Source organism: Etheostoma cragini, chromosome 5 (genome assembly GCF_013103735.1).
Source record: "Etheostoma cragini isolate CJK2018 chromosome 5, CSU_Ecrag_1.0, whole genome shotgun sequence".
Classification (NCBI taxonomy): domain Eukaryota; kingdom Metazoa; phylum Chordata; class Actinopteri; order Perciformes; family Percidae; genus Etheostoma; species Etheostoma cragini.
Window position 1 is genome coordinate 4275115 of NC_048411.1, and position 14155 is coordinate 4289269.

General features: G+C 38.0%; 1 protein-coding gene across 1 annotated transcript in view; it reads right to left on the reverse strand.

The window, feature by feature from the left end:
• Positions 1-14155, reverse strand: part of ipo11 (importin 11) — a 130872-nt gene that overhangs the window by 37867 nt on the left and 78850 nt on the right. The window contains exons 23-25 of the mRNA XM_034871622.1: positions 6452-6531; positions 6286-6366; positions 88-183 (exon numbers count right to left, since the gene is read on the reverse strand). Coding sequence (XP_034727513.1) covers positions 88-183; positions 6286-6366; positions 6452-6531 — 257 coding nt within the window. The remainder of the gene's footprint in view (positions 1-87; positions 184-6285; positions 6367-6451; positions 6532-14155) is intronic.

Genomic DNA, 14155 nt, shown 5'->3' on the forward strand with positions numbered 1-14155 from the left:
ATGCACCCCAGGTAGTGTAACAGGACCAGTTTGTCCTTTTATATAATCTCAGTCCAGATATGCGCATTATGTTGAGGACAAACTCACCTCGCCGTCCACAATACCTCTGAAGACAGGTGGCAGCAGGGGCTGGAACATGTGGGCTCCCAGTATGGGGCTAACCTTTAAAGCTATCTCTACCACCTGCCGAGACACAGGGAGAGGGAGGATGAGAGACGGTACTCAGAGAGGAGAGTAAGGAACAGTAGCAAGGAGAAACAGAAAAAGAGTCAAGGAGAACCTTAGACCAGTGAGGTTGGGTGTCAAAAGAGAGACAGTATGGGACAGACACAGGATGATATTAAGACATATGGGGGGAAAAGAGAGTTAGCAGGAGCTTTTTTCCCCCAAGAGATAGTAAAAGAATGTAGATAATCCTCTTTTTAATTGAGCCTTTGACCTACAGTATGCGGCAAGCAAGGTTAGTCCCTTAAGTTTTAGTTTCTCAAGAAATTTGAATGAGCTCTCTGTCAAGTAATTAACCCTTGTGTTGTCCTCCCAGGTCAAAAAGATTAACACATTTATTTTATTTCTTTACCCTTTTTTAAGTTTAGTTTTTATTGAATAATCAGTAAATTGTAACAACTGATTAGGCACCTCAATTTGTGAGTAATATATGAAAAAACATAAAAAGGTGGAATGAGGAAACTCCTGTGGGAAAAGGTGATGATAGCCAAAAAAATAGAATTAAAAATACATTTCAAGGCTATGCTTTATCCATTGAGTCCAAGCTGTGAACCAATGTCCTTATGCTTTAAGTAAAGTGTCCACTTCTGCCATCTATTGGTATACAGACCTTCTCTTAAACCTAGAACAAAAGTAAACCTTTCCAGTGCCCTTATTTCCTGTATGACATCAAACCATTGTTGCCATTTAGGACAATCAGGCTTGTACCAGTATCTGATTATGACTTTCCTCGCTGCTGTAAGGAGTGTCTTGACTAGGTAACTGTCCCTCTGTACTGTTACAGGTGAAATATGACCGAGGTATAGGACTATGCATGTAAATTGATTCTTATATCCAAGTACATTACTCAAAATTAAATGTGTATCCACCCAAAATGGCTTCAGTTTTCCACAACTCCAAAAAATGTGTGTGTGATACGCTACTAAGCAGCCACATTGTCTCCAGCAGGGCTGGTGTGTTGAAGATGTTTTACTGCTAATCTGAGCTGTAATAAAAAAAATAAAAATAAAAAATCTTCCAGTAAAACACCCTCAGTTGTTGTGAACTTGTTAAAGTATGTTGAGTTTCACACATATCGTACCATACATCTGATGGAATTTCCACTTTTAGTTCCTCATCCCATCTTGAGTTCAAGTATAATGTTGAGCTGCCCCTATATTCCGTAATTCTTTCATAAAACATAGAAATGATTTGAACGCAGTTTCTATTTGGTCCATAAGCACTCATTATATATCTTATAACTGGATTGACTTCTTGGGAATTCTCCATTTTCAATTCATTGTTGTAGTAATCCCTAAATTGTATATACCTAAATAAGTCCCGATTGTGAAGGGGAGAATTTTCCTTTTAATGTATGAAAAGTCTAATTCCTTGTTGTACATAATCATACACACTGCTTTGATACCTTTTACTGCCCAATCCTTGAATATGGCATCATTAACTCCTGGCTTAAACTAGGTGTCAAAGGCTATCCAACTAAGAACTCTCTGATCTTTCCTTAGTTTTAGCAGGCTCACAAAGTTAAACCAGAACTCTGGAGCGTTAGAAGTTATGGAGCCTACTTTGCACTTGACTAATGAGGGGATTTCCTTTTCTCCCAACATTGACTGGATCTGATAGCCTTCAACACATGTCTCGATTTCCCTCCATCTAGCAAAATAGTTGCCATTACACCAAAGAAATAAGGGGCAAAACTGAGCTGCATGAAAGTAATCTTTGAGATTTTGGAGTGCCATTCCTCCTTTATGTTTGGCCAAGTGAAGTGTTGCATATTTAATTCTAGGCTTCTTTCCGTCCCAGATAAATCACAAAAAAAAAGAAAAAAGCATATCCCAGGCTAGGAATTGGTGCTGAGGGACCTCTATTGGTAAGGCCTGGAATATATATCGCAATCTAGGCAAAATCTTCATCTTAATAACGTTAATCTTACTACTAAAGTCCAATGGGTGAGTGGATCATCTTTCAATATCTTTTTTAATATTTTGGTTAATTGGATTATAGCTTACCTCATATAAATTGTTAAAATTTTTAAATATGTTCACCCCTGAATACTTTATTGATCCCATATCCCATCTTAGATTGTATCTATCTTTTATTTCCTTCGAAGGATCCGAGTTGAATGACAGGAGTTGTGTCTTTGTAATATTTATTTTATATTCTGCATAATAACTAAAATCATCTAGGATTTCCATCAGTATAGGTATGGAGGTCTCAGGGTCCATCAAATGAACCAAAACAAAGTCTTCGTCTGCAAAGAAACCAATCAAGTGTTCTGCGTGTCCAATCTTAATGCCTCGTATTTCTTCATGTTGGCGAGGCCAGGGGTTCAATGCAAAACGCAAATAGTGTGAGACTGAGACTTCAACCATGTCTAGTGCCTCTCTCCAATGTAAAAAATAGAGACAATGATCCATTGATTGTTATTCTTGCTGTTGGTTTTTGATAAATTGTTCTAATGATCCCTACTGATTGTTTGCTAAAACCAAATCTATGCAAACTTATAGGATATAGGAAACGTCACTTAACCCTATCAAAAGCCTTTTCGGTGTCAATGCTTAGTTTACTGCAGCTTTATTTTCCTTTTCTATCCTATCAGATGCAGCGTTCTTCTGATATTATTGTGTTCTTGCCAATTTTTAACAAACCCAGTTTGGTCTTTGTAAATTAAATCCGGGAGAAGTCTTTTGGCAATTATTGCGGTGTACAATTTAAAGTCTGCGTTAACAATGGAAATGGTTCTATAGTTCCGGCAATAATCCCTGTCTTTTCCCTCCTTTGGGAGTACTGTAATAAGGGCCTCTTTCCATGATGGTGGGAGTTTACCTTCTCCTTTAATCCAATTAAATGCTTTCACCAGGAGGAGGGCTAGCTCTTCTTTAAGTTTTGTACCCCTACACTAGAAAACCATCACTACCCAAAAGTGATCAATTGTATTTGCAAAGAGCATTGCATGGACTCCATCCTTGTGGTCATTTGGTTAAAAGACTGCCTTATTTCTGATATAGACATTGATAAAAGGGGTCAAATTTGACCAGAGGACAAGAGGAGGGTTAAAGCTTGAATGAAAACAATATCTAAATTCACCAGCTTAAGTAAAGCAACAAAAAAAAAACAGACACAATATGACAAAGGAAAATCTGAGGGTACTAGATAAAGTGACAGAGGCATCATGGTATGCGTGGCTGCGTTCCTACATTCAGTACTGTACATTCAGTTGTCCCTTTATAAGAGTATACCTAGCTAAAACTAATGCAATCTAATACAGCAGGCCTGCAATACATCCTATACTCATTAAGGTTTTAGATTCCGTAATATATGTGCTTGCTTTGAAGTTTAGAAAAATACATGAGTTGTATATATGTGGCCAAGAAAACTAACCTGAAAGGACAGGGTGAAAGGACAAGGACCGGATTTAAATCAGTAAAAAGATCACCCCGTCCTCATTAGGCTTCCCATGATTAGACTACAGCATAAATCCAGACCACACCAACAGTATGATGTAACACTGCAAATGCAAGCCTCCTCATTTAAGAATATTTAACTCAAAAAGGTCAGCGACCAAACCCATAGCACAGAGACAGACAGTGAGAGGCTATATCTGTCTCTGTAAGTGCATATGAACTTTTCAAAGAAACACATGCTGACTACTCTTTTCCCAGGGTGCAGTGTGCACATGTTGTGTAGGTTGGCAGGTGTGTTGTCTGCTCGCTCTTCTCTCCTGAACAAAGGATTAGCAGGAGCCAGATGTGCAGTAATACCACTGAGCATTACGAATCTAAAGCTCTCTGGTCATTATGCGAGCAATACACATTCTACTGAGAGCAGTGCAAACAGCACATGTGCACACTTCCACACCTGTAAGTCAGAAAGTAAACCAAGAGAAATGAAATTCAAATATGATAGCTCTGCTCATCTTTACCCATCCTTTATCTTGCCTGACACACCATAACACGATCAAAAGCCAAACTTAAGATTAAGCAAGCCAAAAACTGATGTCTGCATTCAGATTATTGTCATTTAGTACATTTATCAGAGCAGTCTTGATGATACTATATGGGCAGATGCCAAACTGAAAACTGTCTTTAAAAACTTTTGTTGATGAAGAGAACGGCGGCTTGAGGTAACCTTTATAACACTTCACTATCACTAGTGAGAATATCGAGGCTACTCTTGCAAACCTGTAGGTCTGTTTGTGTGTCCGTGTATAGTGTTCATTTTGTCCCCTATTTTTAATCTTAGTCAAGTTTTAGTCAAAATAAATTAGTTATTTTTTTAATAAAATTATTTCTGTGATTATTTCAGTCAAATAGTGTTTCACACATCTCAAATATTGGCACCGTCCCCCTGACGGGACAGTTTTCTCCATTCAAAAGAAAACGTTTTCTCCACTCATAGGTTTTCATAAATTGCAAATATTAAATTATAAACACATAAACACATCATAAGCACGCTCATGCAGCACACCATTTGAAAGCTTAAAGTCTCATGAATCAATTAAGTCCACACACAAAGCATACAATGAATTACTTATAGTTTTAATCCTGTTATTAAGTAAAGAAATACAGAAAGATACTGCACCGCTAGTGTACATCTATACCTTTTTCGCTCGTGTATTTATTCACAGCGGTGAAATATCACCAAAAACTATTTTTTCCTACATGGCCAACAATCCAAGGAATTAGAATATCTTAACCATTTTATCCCAAATGAGCTGGTGCCCTCACAATCTGGCAGAGTTTCAACGGAAAGAAAGCTTACCAGTTTAACATTGGTGGGTTTTAATCGCTTCTCTCTTCTACACCGTTACTGAGCAGACCGGCGGATTCTCTGACGTCTAAGCAAGAGAACCAACGTGGGAAAGATTGACATCTATTCCTTCCAGTTAAAACTAGATGTTACGAAACCGGCCTACCTGTTTAGCCAATAAGAAGACAAATTGATTGATACCAAACTTGACCAGAAAGTTTTAACCCTGTGATGGCTGCAGCTGTGTCAAAGCAAAAATAGGGCCTTAGTTATTGCATCTCACAATTTCATCAATTTATAATTACCAAGTTCTATAAATTTATGTATATAGTTATTGGACGAAAATAGATAACTCTCTATGCTAACCTCTGTAGCTCTGTGTCAGTAAGGCCTAGAATCACACTGACACACAAAAATTAAGAGTGTTAACTTCCCAATGACCTCAGGCACATGCAAGAGGGGCAAAGTAGATGGGAGCTGTATCACTTTTTTTTTAATGTAAAACATTTAGGGGAGAAAAGCATGTATTTTCAAGTGTGTTTAAAGAGGGTTAATCTCATAATTACCTGACAAAATACACTTGATTTTTGTTGCAACTTTGTTAAACGCATCTAGTTTTGTATCGAGCCTCTTCCTTCATGCAACTACAATCTACAGCACGTTGTTTTGTTGCCAGCAGTTGCATACATTTCTCCATCCGCTCTGCAAGCTGTTTACGAGCAGCTTCGTCAGCACTCCTTTCATTGCCCTGGGGCACATCGCTACATGCTGTAGCGGCTTCTCCAGGAGGCAGAACCGGGCTTCCTCCCTCCCTGCCCGGGCCACATTGCTACTTAGACGTGTGACGGCTAGATGAAAAAAAGGGTCTCGCTGAATCTCTAGTTGAGCGCTCTAAACGGTTACTGCACTAGATCTATCTCATGATAAAAAAGGAGAGACGATTGAAGACGAAGACAGATTTTATCTTAGTTTTTATTTTATGCAAAACATTTTAGTTTTTTTTGTTGTCAACAATAATGCATGTAAATTTAGTCTTATCCGGCGTATTTGGACATTTGTGCCGTCATTGTCTCGTCTTCATCGTGGAAAAAGAAGGTAGATGACGAACATATTTCGTCTCGTCTCATGAAATTAACACTATCTGTTTAGAAAACATTTACTGACATTTCTAGTGCACCTGCTTTTCACAACGCCACCCCGACAAAACAAACAAACTGTGATGGAACTTAAAAAGGGAGGATGAAAAATTGAACCCTGAGGAGACAGAATAAACAGAAGTAATATAGTTCTGTGTATAAGAGGGAGGGAGAGTACCTTGAGCACTTGGACCTGTCCCTCATTCGTGATGTCTTTCAGCAGACTGCAGAAAGCTCGACACAATGACTCGGCATAGTTCTGTGGGCGAAAACATCATATGGGCATGGGAAATTTCTATACAATTAATGTGTATTATGTGCCAGTATAAAAGAGTGTCTCTCACCTGAAGAAAGTCTGTGGCAGACAAATATAAGTAGGCATTTACAATCTGAAAGCAGGTGCGCAGGTTCTCGGAGCTCAACTCTGAAACAGACCATCAGATGTTGCACTTTACAAAATTAGACTAAAAAGGTTTACTAGATGGATGCAGACAGGGACGGGGGAACAAAGGCAGAGAGGGAGGACATAGGCATTTGCTGATAAATGATTCGATAATGACTGAATGATTGATGATAAACATTTGTTTTACCTTTTGAAATGTTCAGCATGTGGTTAAACATGATCATCAATCTTTCAGGTCATCCACTGTGATTGACAACTGTATAAAACTAACGCATGACAACTCCATTGGGAGAAATGGATTTATCCATTGATCTTTTAGTGAAGAACAAACTAAACCTTGAAATGGAGGAAACTCACCAATTAAATAATTCATGAAAAAGTCAAGCAAAAAGAGTGCAATATACATTTTGCTTTTAAAACTTTCTGGATAAGTAAACAAGCTTAACCAGAGTTAATATTGTCCATGAAAATACAAAAAAGACAAAAGTGTATTGACTCTGTAATAAGGTTGCATGATAGTGACAAAATGTGATATTGTTAAACTGGTTGGACAGTACAAAATATATAAATAAAGAGAACAGGAAACAACTTTCTTTTGCTTCTCTGATTCGTTTTGTTGTCTCTATTAATTTCTTCACTTACACTGTCACTCTGTTGAAATATGCACACGCGTGATATGCTACATAGGGTTTGTTAATGGACCCGTGCGCTGAAGTGCACTAACATGTGCAAGTGCCCCAGTAACTAGCCAATGAAATGATCATTATAGCGTTTCCGGCGGGCTCTAAATAAAACACAACTGAGCCACACAGCCAACGATGCACAAAATAAGCAAATTATTGCATACTTATTGCATCGATATATTGCGATAACAATATTGAGTCGACATATCTTGCACCCTTAGATACATTAATGTGCAACGTGATATTGCAATAACAGTACTGAGTCAATATATCTTGCACACCTACTCTGTAACAGCAGCTTCTGTTTTATGCTCTTGCATGCTAAAAGGAAACTCAACCAACAGAAAAGTATTTTTTTAATACTTTAAAAACTATTAAGTTTTTAAAGTTAAAAAAAAGTCCTGTATTAGCTTTTATGAACCAATCAAATTCAAGATATCCACAAATGAGGATTGCAGCCATAGCTTTATATCCCTTAAAAATGCACGCAGGTGGCTGTTTATCTGCTAACATTTATAAGAGGTTGTGAAAATATTTTTAAAAATGAACTACAAGCTTAATTATTAAGCATACTGCTGCCTCTGCATACAATATAATTATCCCAGCATTACATTTATGCAACAATAGCAGCTGTTTTTTTTTTTAGCAATTTTAAATTATTTACAACACATTTCCAGGCAGTTGAGCAAAAGCTATATTCCGTGAATAAAAGAGAAGATGTGCTGGTGTTGTAAGTAAGGGCCTCAAAAAAACACATGCCATAGGAGATACATGGAATTAGAAACATGGAACGTATGGTTCATTTAGCAAACAGACAGCATAGATGATCAGAATGATGACGACAGGGGCAGAAAGAGGTGGCTTAAACATACACCACAACTAACATCTACACAGTAAGATGTAGGGTTGACAGTAATGTAAGATGGCATGGCAACAGACCTTAACACCTAGAATATATACTGTCTAGACACCAACAGAGACAGGGAAGAGGTGAGGAAGAAAAGAGAGGGGACAGACACAGCTAATGGACACACAGGAACTAAAAGAGTCACACAAACCTGCATGCCAACACTAACACCCTAAAACCGTCCCCCACACAGCATCTATACATACACTGAGGCTTACATCCGCATGACTAATTTGAAAGTAATACGGGCTGACAGTGTTGCTGCCTCTTACACCTAGAATAGTTGTTTACTTCATACAAGTTGACAGGGTAACTGATTCTAACACCCAGGATAGCAGTTAGTAAATGGGGGTATAATTATTTTTGCGATAACTCACCAAAAGAGTCCCAGGATTAATATCAGGGGTCACCAGATGTTCAAAGGATAAAAAATAAGTGTTTTCTGCCTTTCTACATGTCTTGCTTTTTTCTTGTGAAATACTGGACACTTTTACAAGCCTGTAAATTCTCTTCAAACGAGAAAAAAAACACTCCGGGAAGGAAAAATCTGTTTGGCTCACAACTCATGTCTACACTAACACCATTCTTGTGATAAGGTTACAAGTGCACACATCTTAATTTTAAGGGATCACAAGCCCATAATGGCTAGGAATAACTATTTAAGTAAAACAAGGGAGTTAATTAGTAGTTTGTTATTTCTCTCATTCACTCTTCAGCTTTTATTTCCGTCTATCTATTATAGTGAGTTTGGGGACGCAGTTGTTTTTTTTTCTATATATCACAGGCTTAAACATCAATATAAGTAAACAAACCTCTTATGCCTAAAAATATATAGCAACATAAACACTTGAACATGATTTCACATTACAGGCAATAAACATACAGCTTATTTCACAATGCATACCTGGGCCGACTATCACAGACCTGAAAGCCCCAAAAGCAATTATTTTGTTAGTCTAATAAATTGTTTCTCTGTATCTTGTTATTCTATAGTACAGACTTCTACAATTGCAGTAGCTTAGGGGGATATAGTTACGTTATTTTCAACCAAGGTGTCCAATTCCAAAGTCAAAGTTAACAAACCTTCTGAATCCAAGTTAAAAAAAAAACACCTTAACCTCTTCTTCCTCATCAAGGTTTGTGTAGGATGAGATTAAAAGTGACTGGTAAGTAAGTAGTAATAGAGGAAGCCCAGTCTAGCCATGCTGGTTCATACAAGTGCTATTAATGTTGATATATGCAATATGTTTTCTAGCCATCTGCCAGCCACAGTGAGGCAATGAACATAATATATGCTGCCATCTGTACAGGTACATAATGTATTCCAGGGGCCCATTTAGTCAGCAAATCAGCCTACATAAATATTTAACACTACAAACATAACATGGGGTAACATTAAGCTAAACACATGCTGTGTGCGATTAAGTGACGTGAGCTCAGACAAAGAGAAGACAATGATTGATTTTAAAACCAAATCAGCTGCAAAGATGTGTCCAAAAACAGAATGAAGCAACGTCTTTGTTGTGTCCGTAGGTCAGAAGCGGGTGCATTTAGTGATTGTAACTGTTTGCCTTAAAACCTACTTAGAAGCTGCATTAGCTTGTGTACTGTAAAATGTGAAGAAAAAAAGACTTCTTAAAGCAGAAAATTACAACTTTTCAGGGTAAACTTCCCAAACTGATCTATACAATCATGGTGTTTTTTGTGAAAACTGGCCAAAAAGATGGCAGGTTGGCCATTGTTTATTTGGCACAATCCTTGTAAAGATGGATATTTGGGTTCTACTGTGCATATAAGAAGAGATACCTGAGCGTCTGGTGTTTTATGGGTACTTTTAGAGGTTTATACTGACATTTTGATGCTGTTTTGCTGTTGTGGAAATAGATGTCACATCAACCTGAGTGTGCTGTAGTCCAAATGACTCTCAAAGTAAGAGTTGAGGTCACATTTCAGCACATTGAGGTTGAGAAATACAAACTAACTTTTGAGGATTAATTTTTTGTTCAATAAAGAGTGCAACCTCAATACTGCAGTTCAAGTCAACAGTGCATTTCATGTATTAACAGGCACAAAAAAATTGTTCTTCTGTGCTCAAGGCAATTAAGACCATATACCCTAAATGAACCAAGAGACTGAAATCATTCTGTTATTTCCTAAAGGTAAATAGGGCAGGTAAATGAGTTATGTTTAGTTCTATTAACAGCATGGCACTTTCATCATCAAATATTATAAAAAATCCATTTCAACAGAAAGTAATTCCCTCACATCTGCCAACAATGCAAATTACAATTCACAGCAACAACAAAAAAGTCAATATACATGCTCATTTACCCAAGAAAAACCACAACCAGCCACACTGGAAGACACCCCTGAGAAATGGCAGTATAATGCACTCAGAGAGGATCATCATGAGAGCCATGTCAAACAGTTACAGGCACAAAAACACACAAGAATTCCTACACAATAATTAAATAACACATTAGTCAACACAAATGGCTGTGCACTTGTCTATTATGAACTGATCAGTAGATTTTATTTATATACAACAAATACAATCTGGACACTCTTCATCATTTTTGGGTGATTTTATTTGTGCATCTTGAAGCAAAAAAAAAAAAGAAGACAAGAATAAAATACCAAAAAGTATAGTGCCGATTCCAAAGAAGCGTTTAGGTTGGATTTAAAAGTAATAAATATCTTCATATCACAAAGCATGGGAGCTAAAAGCATTAGTCATCTGCCTTGATCCAGACTGTGTAACTGAAACGCATAACAGAGTCATTAAGAAGAGGAGGCTTTCAGCCGCTGGTGGCCTTCAGCTGGCGACATATGCCTGAACAGCTCTCACAGCAAACCCTCTGGCGACAGCTGATCAACATCTTACAAAGATGAGATGCCACGAGTACGACTCCTCAAGCCCAGAATGAGACAAACAATTATGATTGAGCTACGAGGCAACAACCCAGGCGCAGATAAAAAAGCTACTCCAGATAGCAGGGAAGCTATATGAGCCTGGACTGACAAATAGGACAAAAAGGTGAATTTGAAATGAAGAATGACCTCGGTATGAAGAGCCCCGGGAGAAAACGTCTGACTAGGAGTGAAGAAAATAGGGCTCATTGGTGTTTTTTGCCTCCAACTTCACCTTCCAGCCAGCGAACCCTAACCTTAACCCTAAACATAACCATTGCCGCGCTGCCTGGAAGGAGACCTTGGGGGCAAAAAACATCGAAAATAGGTCTCTCCTACAATCAATCTATCCCAAGAGGATAAAAAAACCTAAACAGTTGGCTGTGGATGCTGGTTATAGTGAGAATCAATGTAATAAAAATTCTTGGTTGGCTAGTTTCAGTTGGAAAAATGTGTGCTAAACTTGCATGTGCACTACAGACTAGGCTTGCCTGTATTTCTTTTTTTAATAATTTATATTGTTTTGTTTTTTACTTACTTAATTACTTTGCCTTTTTCTTATTTACTGAATATGATCTAAAGAAGCAGGACCGCAACCTGTACGGCTTTGGAGCTTAACCCTTATGTGGTATTTGGGTCATTCCTAATTTTTAAGTTAAATTTTTTCTACCTGAAAATCATTGACCTTAACCCATATTGACCAATATGGGTTGTGTCGTTTTTATTTGTTATACTGTAAAGCCCTTTGGGACCCCTCTTGTCTGTAAAATTTGCTATTAAAATAAAGATGACTTACTTAATTAAAACTGATCCTGAATCACAGATAAGTCTCTTTTAGGAGCCACACACTTGGTCTTTATCCTTGACGTTCCACTTCCCCCCGATTTCACTCATTTAGGCCAAATATCCGTTGCCTTGAGCTTTCTTTGTGTTGGCATTTTAAACTCCGGTCGATTTCGGAGGACTATGGTTAACCTTTTCTCAGATCTCTGCAGGGTAAATCCAGACCGCTAGCTGGACTATTTTACCAATCTGAGTTTACTGGTGCACGACTAAAACGTTTAAAAACGTACACGTTCCACCAAAACAAGTTCCGGCGGCACCGAGGCTTTTCTCCCAAGGCGAGAAAATGGTGATTGTTTTAAATAAACTAACATTTTCCTCCCATGCCCGAATGCTGTGTGGAGAAGGCAGACCCTCCGCCCTCTGGCAAAGAGAGACTTTACCGTTTTGAGAAACAGGTTTTATTACTTACATTTTTAACTAAATCGATGATCATTAAAAAATAGTTTAAGCTTAATTTGGATGAGGTTGGATTATATTTAAAATAATTTTAATATTTTGTTCTTCCCTGCATGTAAATGGCCATTGACACAATGTTAGAAACACCTGTAGAGTGTGATTCTACAACAGAACAGCCTATGTTGCAGAACCAGTACTACAAAAGCAATTACATATTTACAAGGCGAGTGAGGACACAACCACCCCCTCTACGCGGGGAGGGAGGGAGAGGGGAAGAGGGCGGGGGGGAGAGAGAGAGAGAGAGAGAGAGAGAGAGAGAGAGACACACACACACACACACAATCATCCCCTGTAATCAAATAGTCACAAAACAGCTGCTAAAGCACTGATTAAGCTTTAGTCAGTCCATCTTTTATAGCCCTGGGCATGTGCTGTACAATCCGCTTCGGTTATCAACATTGCCAGGAAAATGAGCCCGACATCTGACGGTGATAATGGTCTCTGAAGTGCCTCTAATGGTTGTTGGGAACACTGCTGAAACTGTAGGTCCCCCCATCCATCTCCCAAACAATTTTTGCATTTTATGTAAAAAAAAAAAAAAAGTAAACTGTATTGCAATCTATGATGAGCAACAAGGACATGCAGTGTCTGTTACAAGACAGCCAGATACAAAAGGTGTGAGCTGAGTAAAGCTCTAGGATGGAGGTTTAAATGCATTAACACAATGATCATGGATTGTTATGATATCAAACTTTAAATAAATGCACGTACTTACAATATGCAATGATATATATATATATATATATATATATATATATATATATATATATATATATATATATATATATATATATATATATAGACACATATAGCCTGCACGATATTGGAAAAATCTTACATCGCAATATTTTTTTCCCCTGCGGTATATATTGCGATATGAAAAAAGAAAGTTATTTTTAAAAGATGACATAATAGCTCTACTTCGAGATAATAAATCATTCTTGACTACTGCGTGATTTTGTAGGGGAGTGCATCTACATAGAAGAAAAAAGTGAAAAAGGATCTTTTCTAATGTGAACCATTCTTTGTTGAACTATAATGCTTTACAAACACCAAAGCAGGTAAGCGCTGTGACTAACGTTACTCCTCTGAGTGATTTTGGAGAGGGAAATTAGGTAGAAATACGCTGGTTGACTAGCATGACACCATAGTATTCATCTAATAATCAATCCAGGCTATCGTGAAGGACAGTGATTGCATGTTGCTTCCTCTAAATGTCAGGTTGTGGTCGACTAGCAAGGCCAGCTCGTTAGTTTTAAAAATTGATCAGAACTGCATGTCACGCGCACTAGCAACAAACTATGTATCCAAGAACAATATCAGTGGAAATGACATTGAATCAGACACAGACTTCTGTAGTAGATTAGTTTTATGTTTCCAGTGTCGCGGCTCCGAACTGTAACGTTAGTTGGGACAGACAGAACCTTGTTTCTTTAGGCTAACCATATTAGCTATCTTGGCTGGTAGCAGCTTTCTGGGGGGGAAATGGCCGGGAGACGTTGTGATTATGTTGCATTCATCAGGTGATTTAGTTTGTATTTGCAGCAAACATAAAACACTGAGTACCATATCTTCACTGACTACCCATCAAAACTGTGCACATTACTGCGTCAGCTGCTGCCTACGGTACTTTTCTACACAAAGATAGCCTTACTTCCCATAACAAACCCCCGTCGGACTAACATCACACACACACACGTTGCCCACATGGCTACCTGTCTTAAAAGGGAAGGGTCGGCCAGTAATAATCATGTAAAAGGAGAACGGTAGAAGTTTACTTCTCTATCAAGCAGCAAAAAAGTTTTAGCGTCAACATCGCAACGTCCTGCGATGTGATCGACAC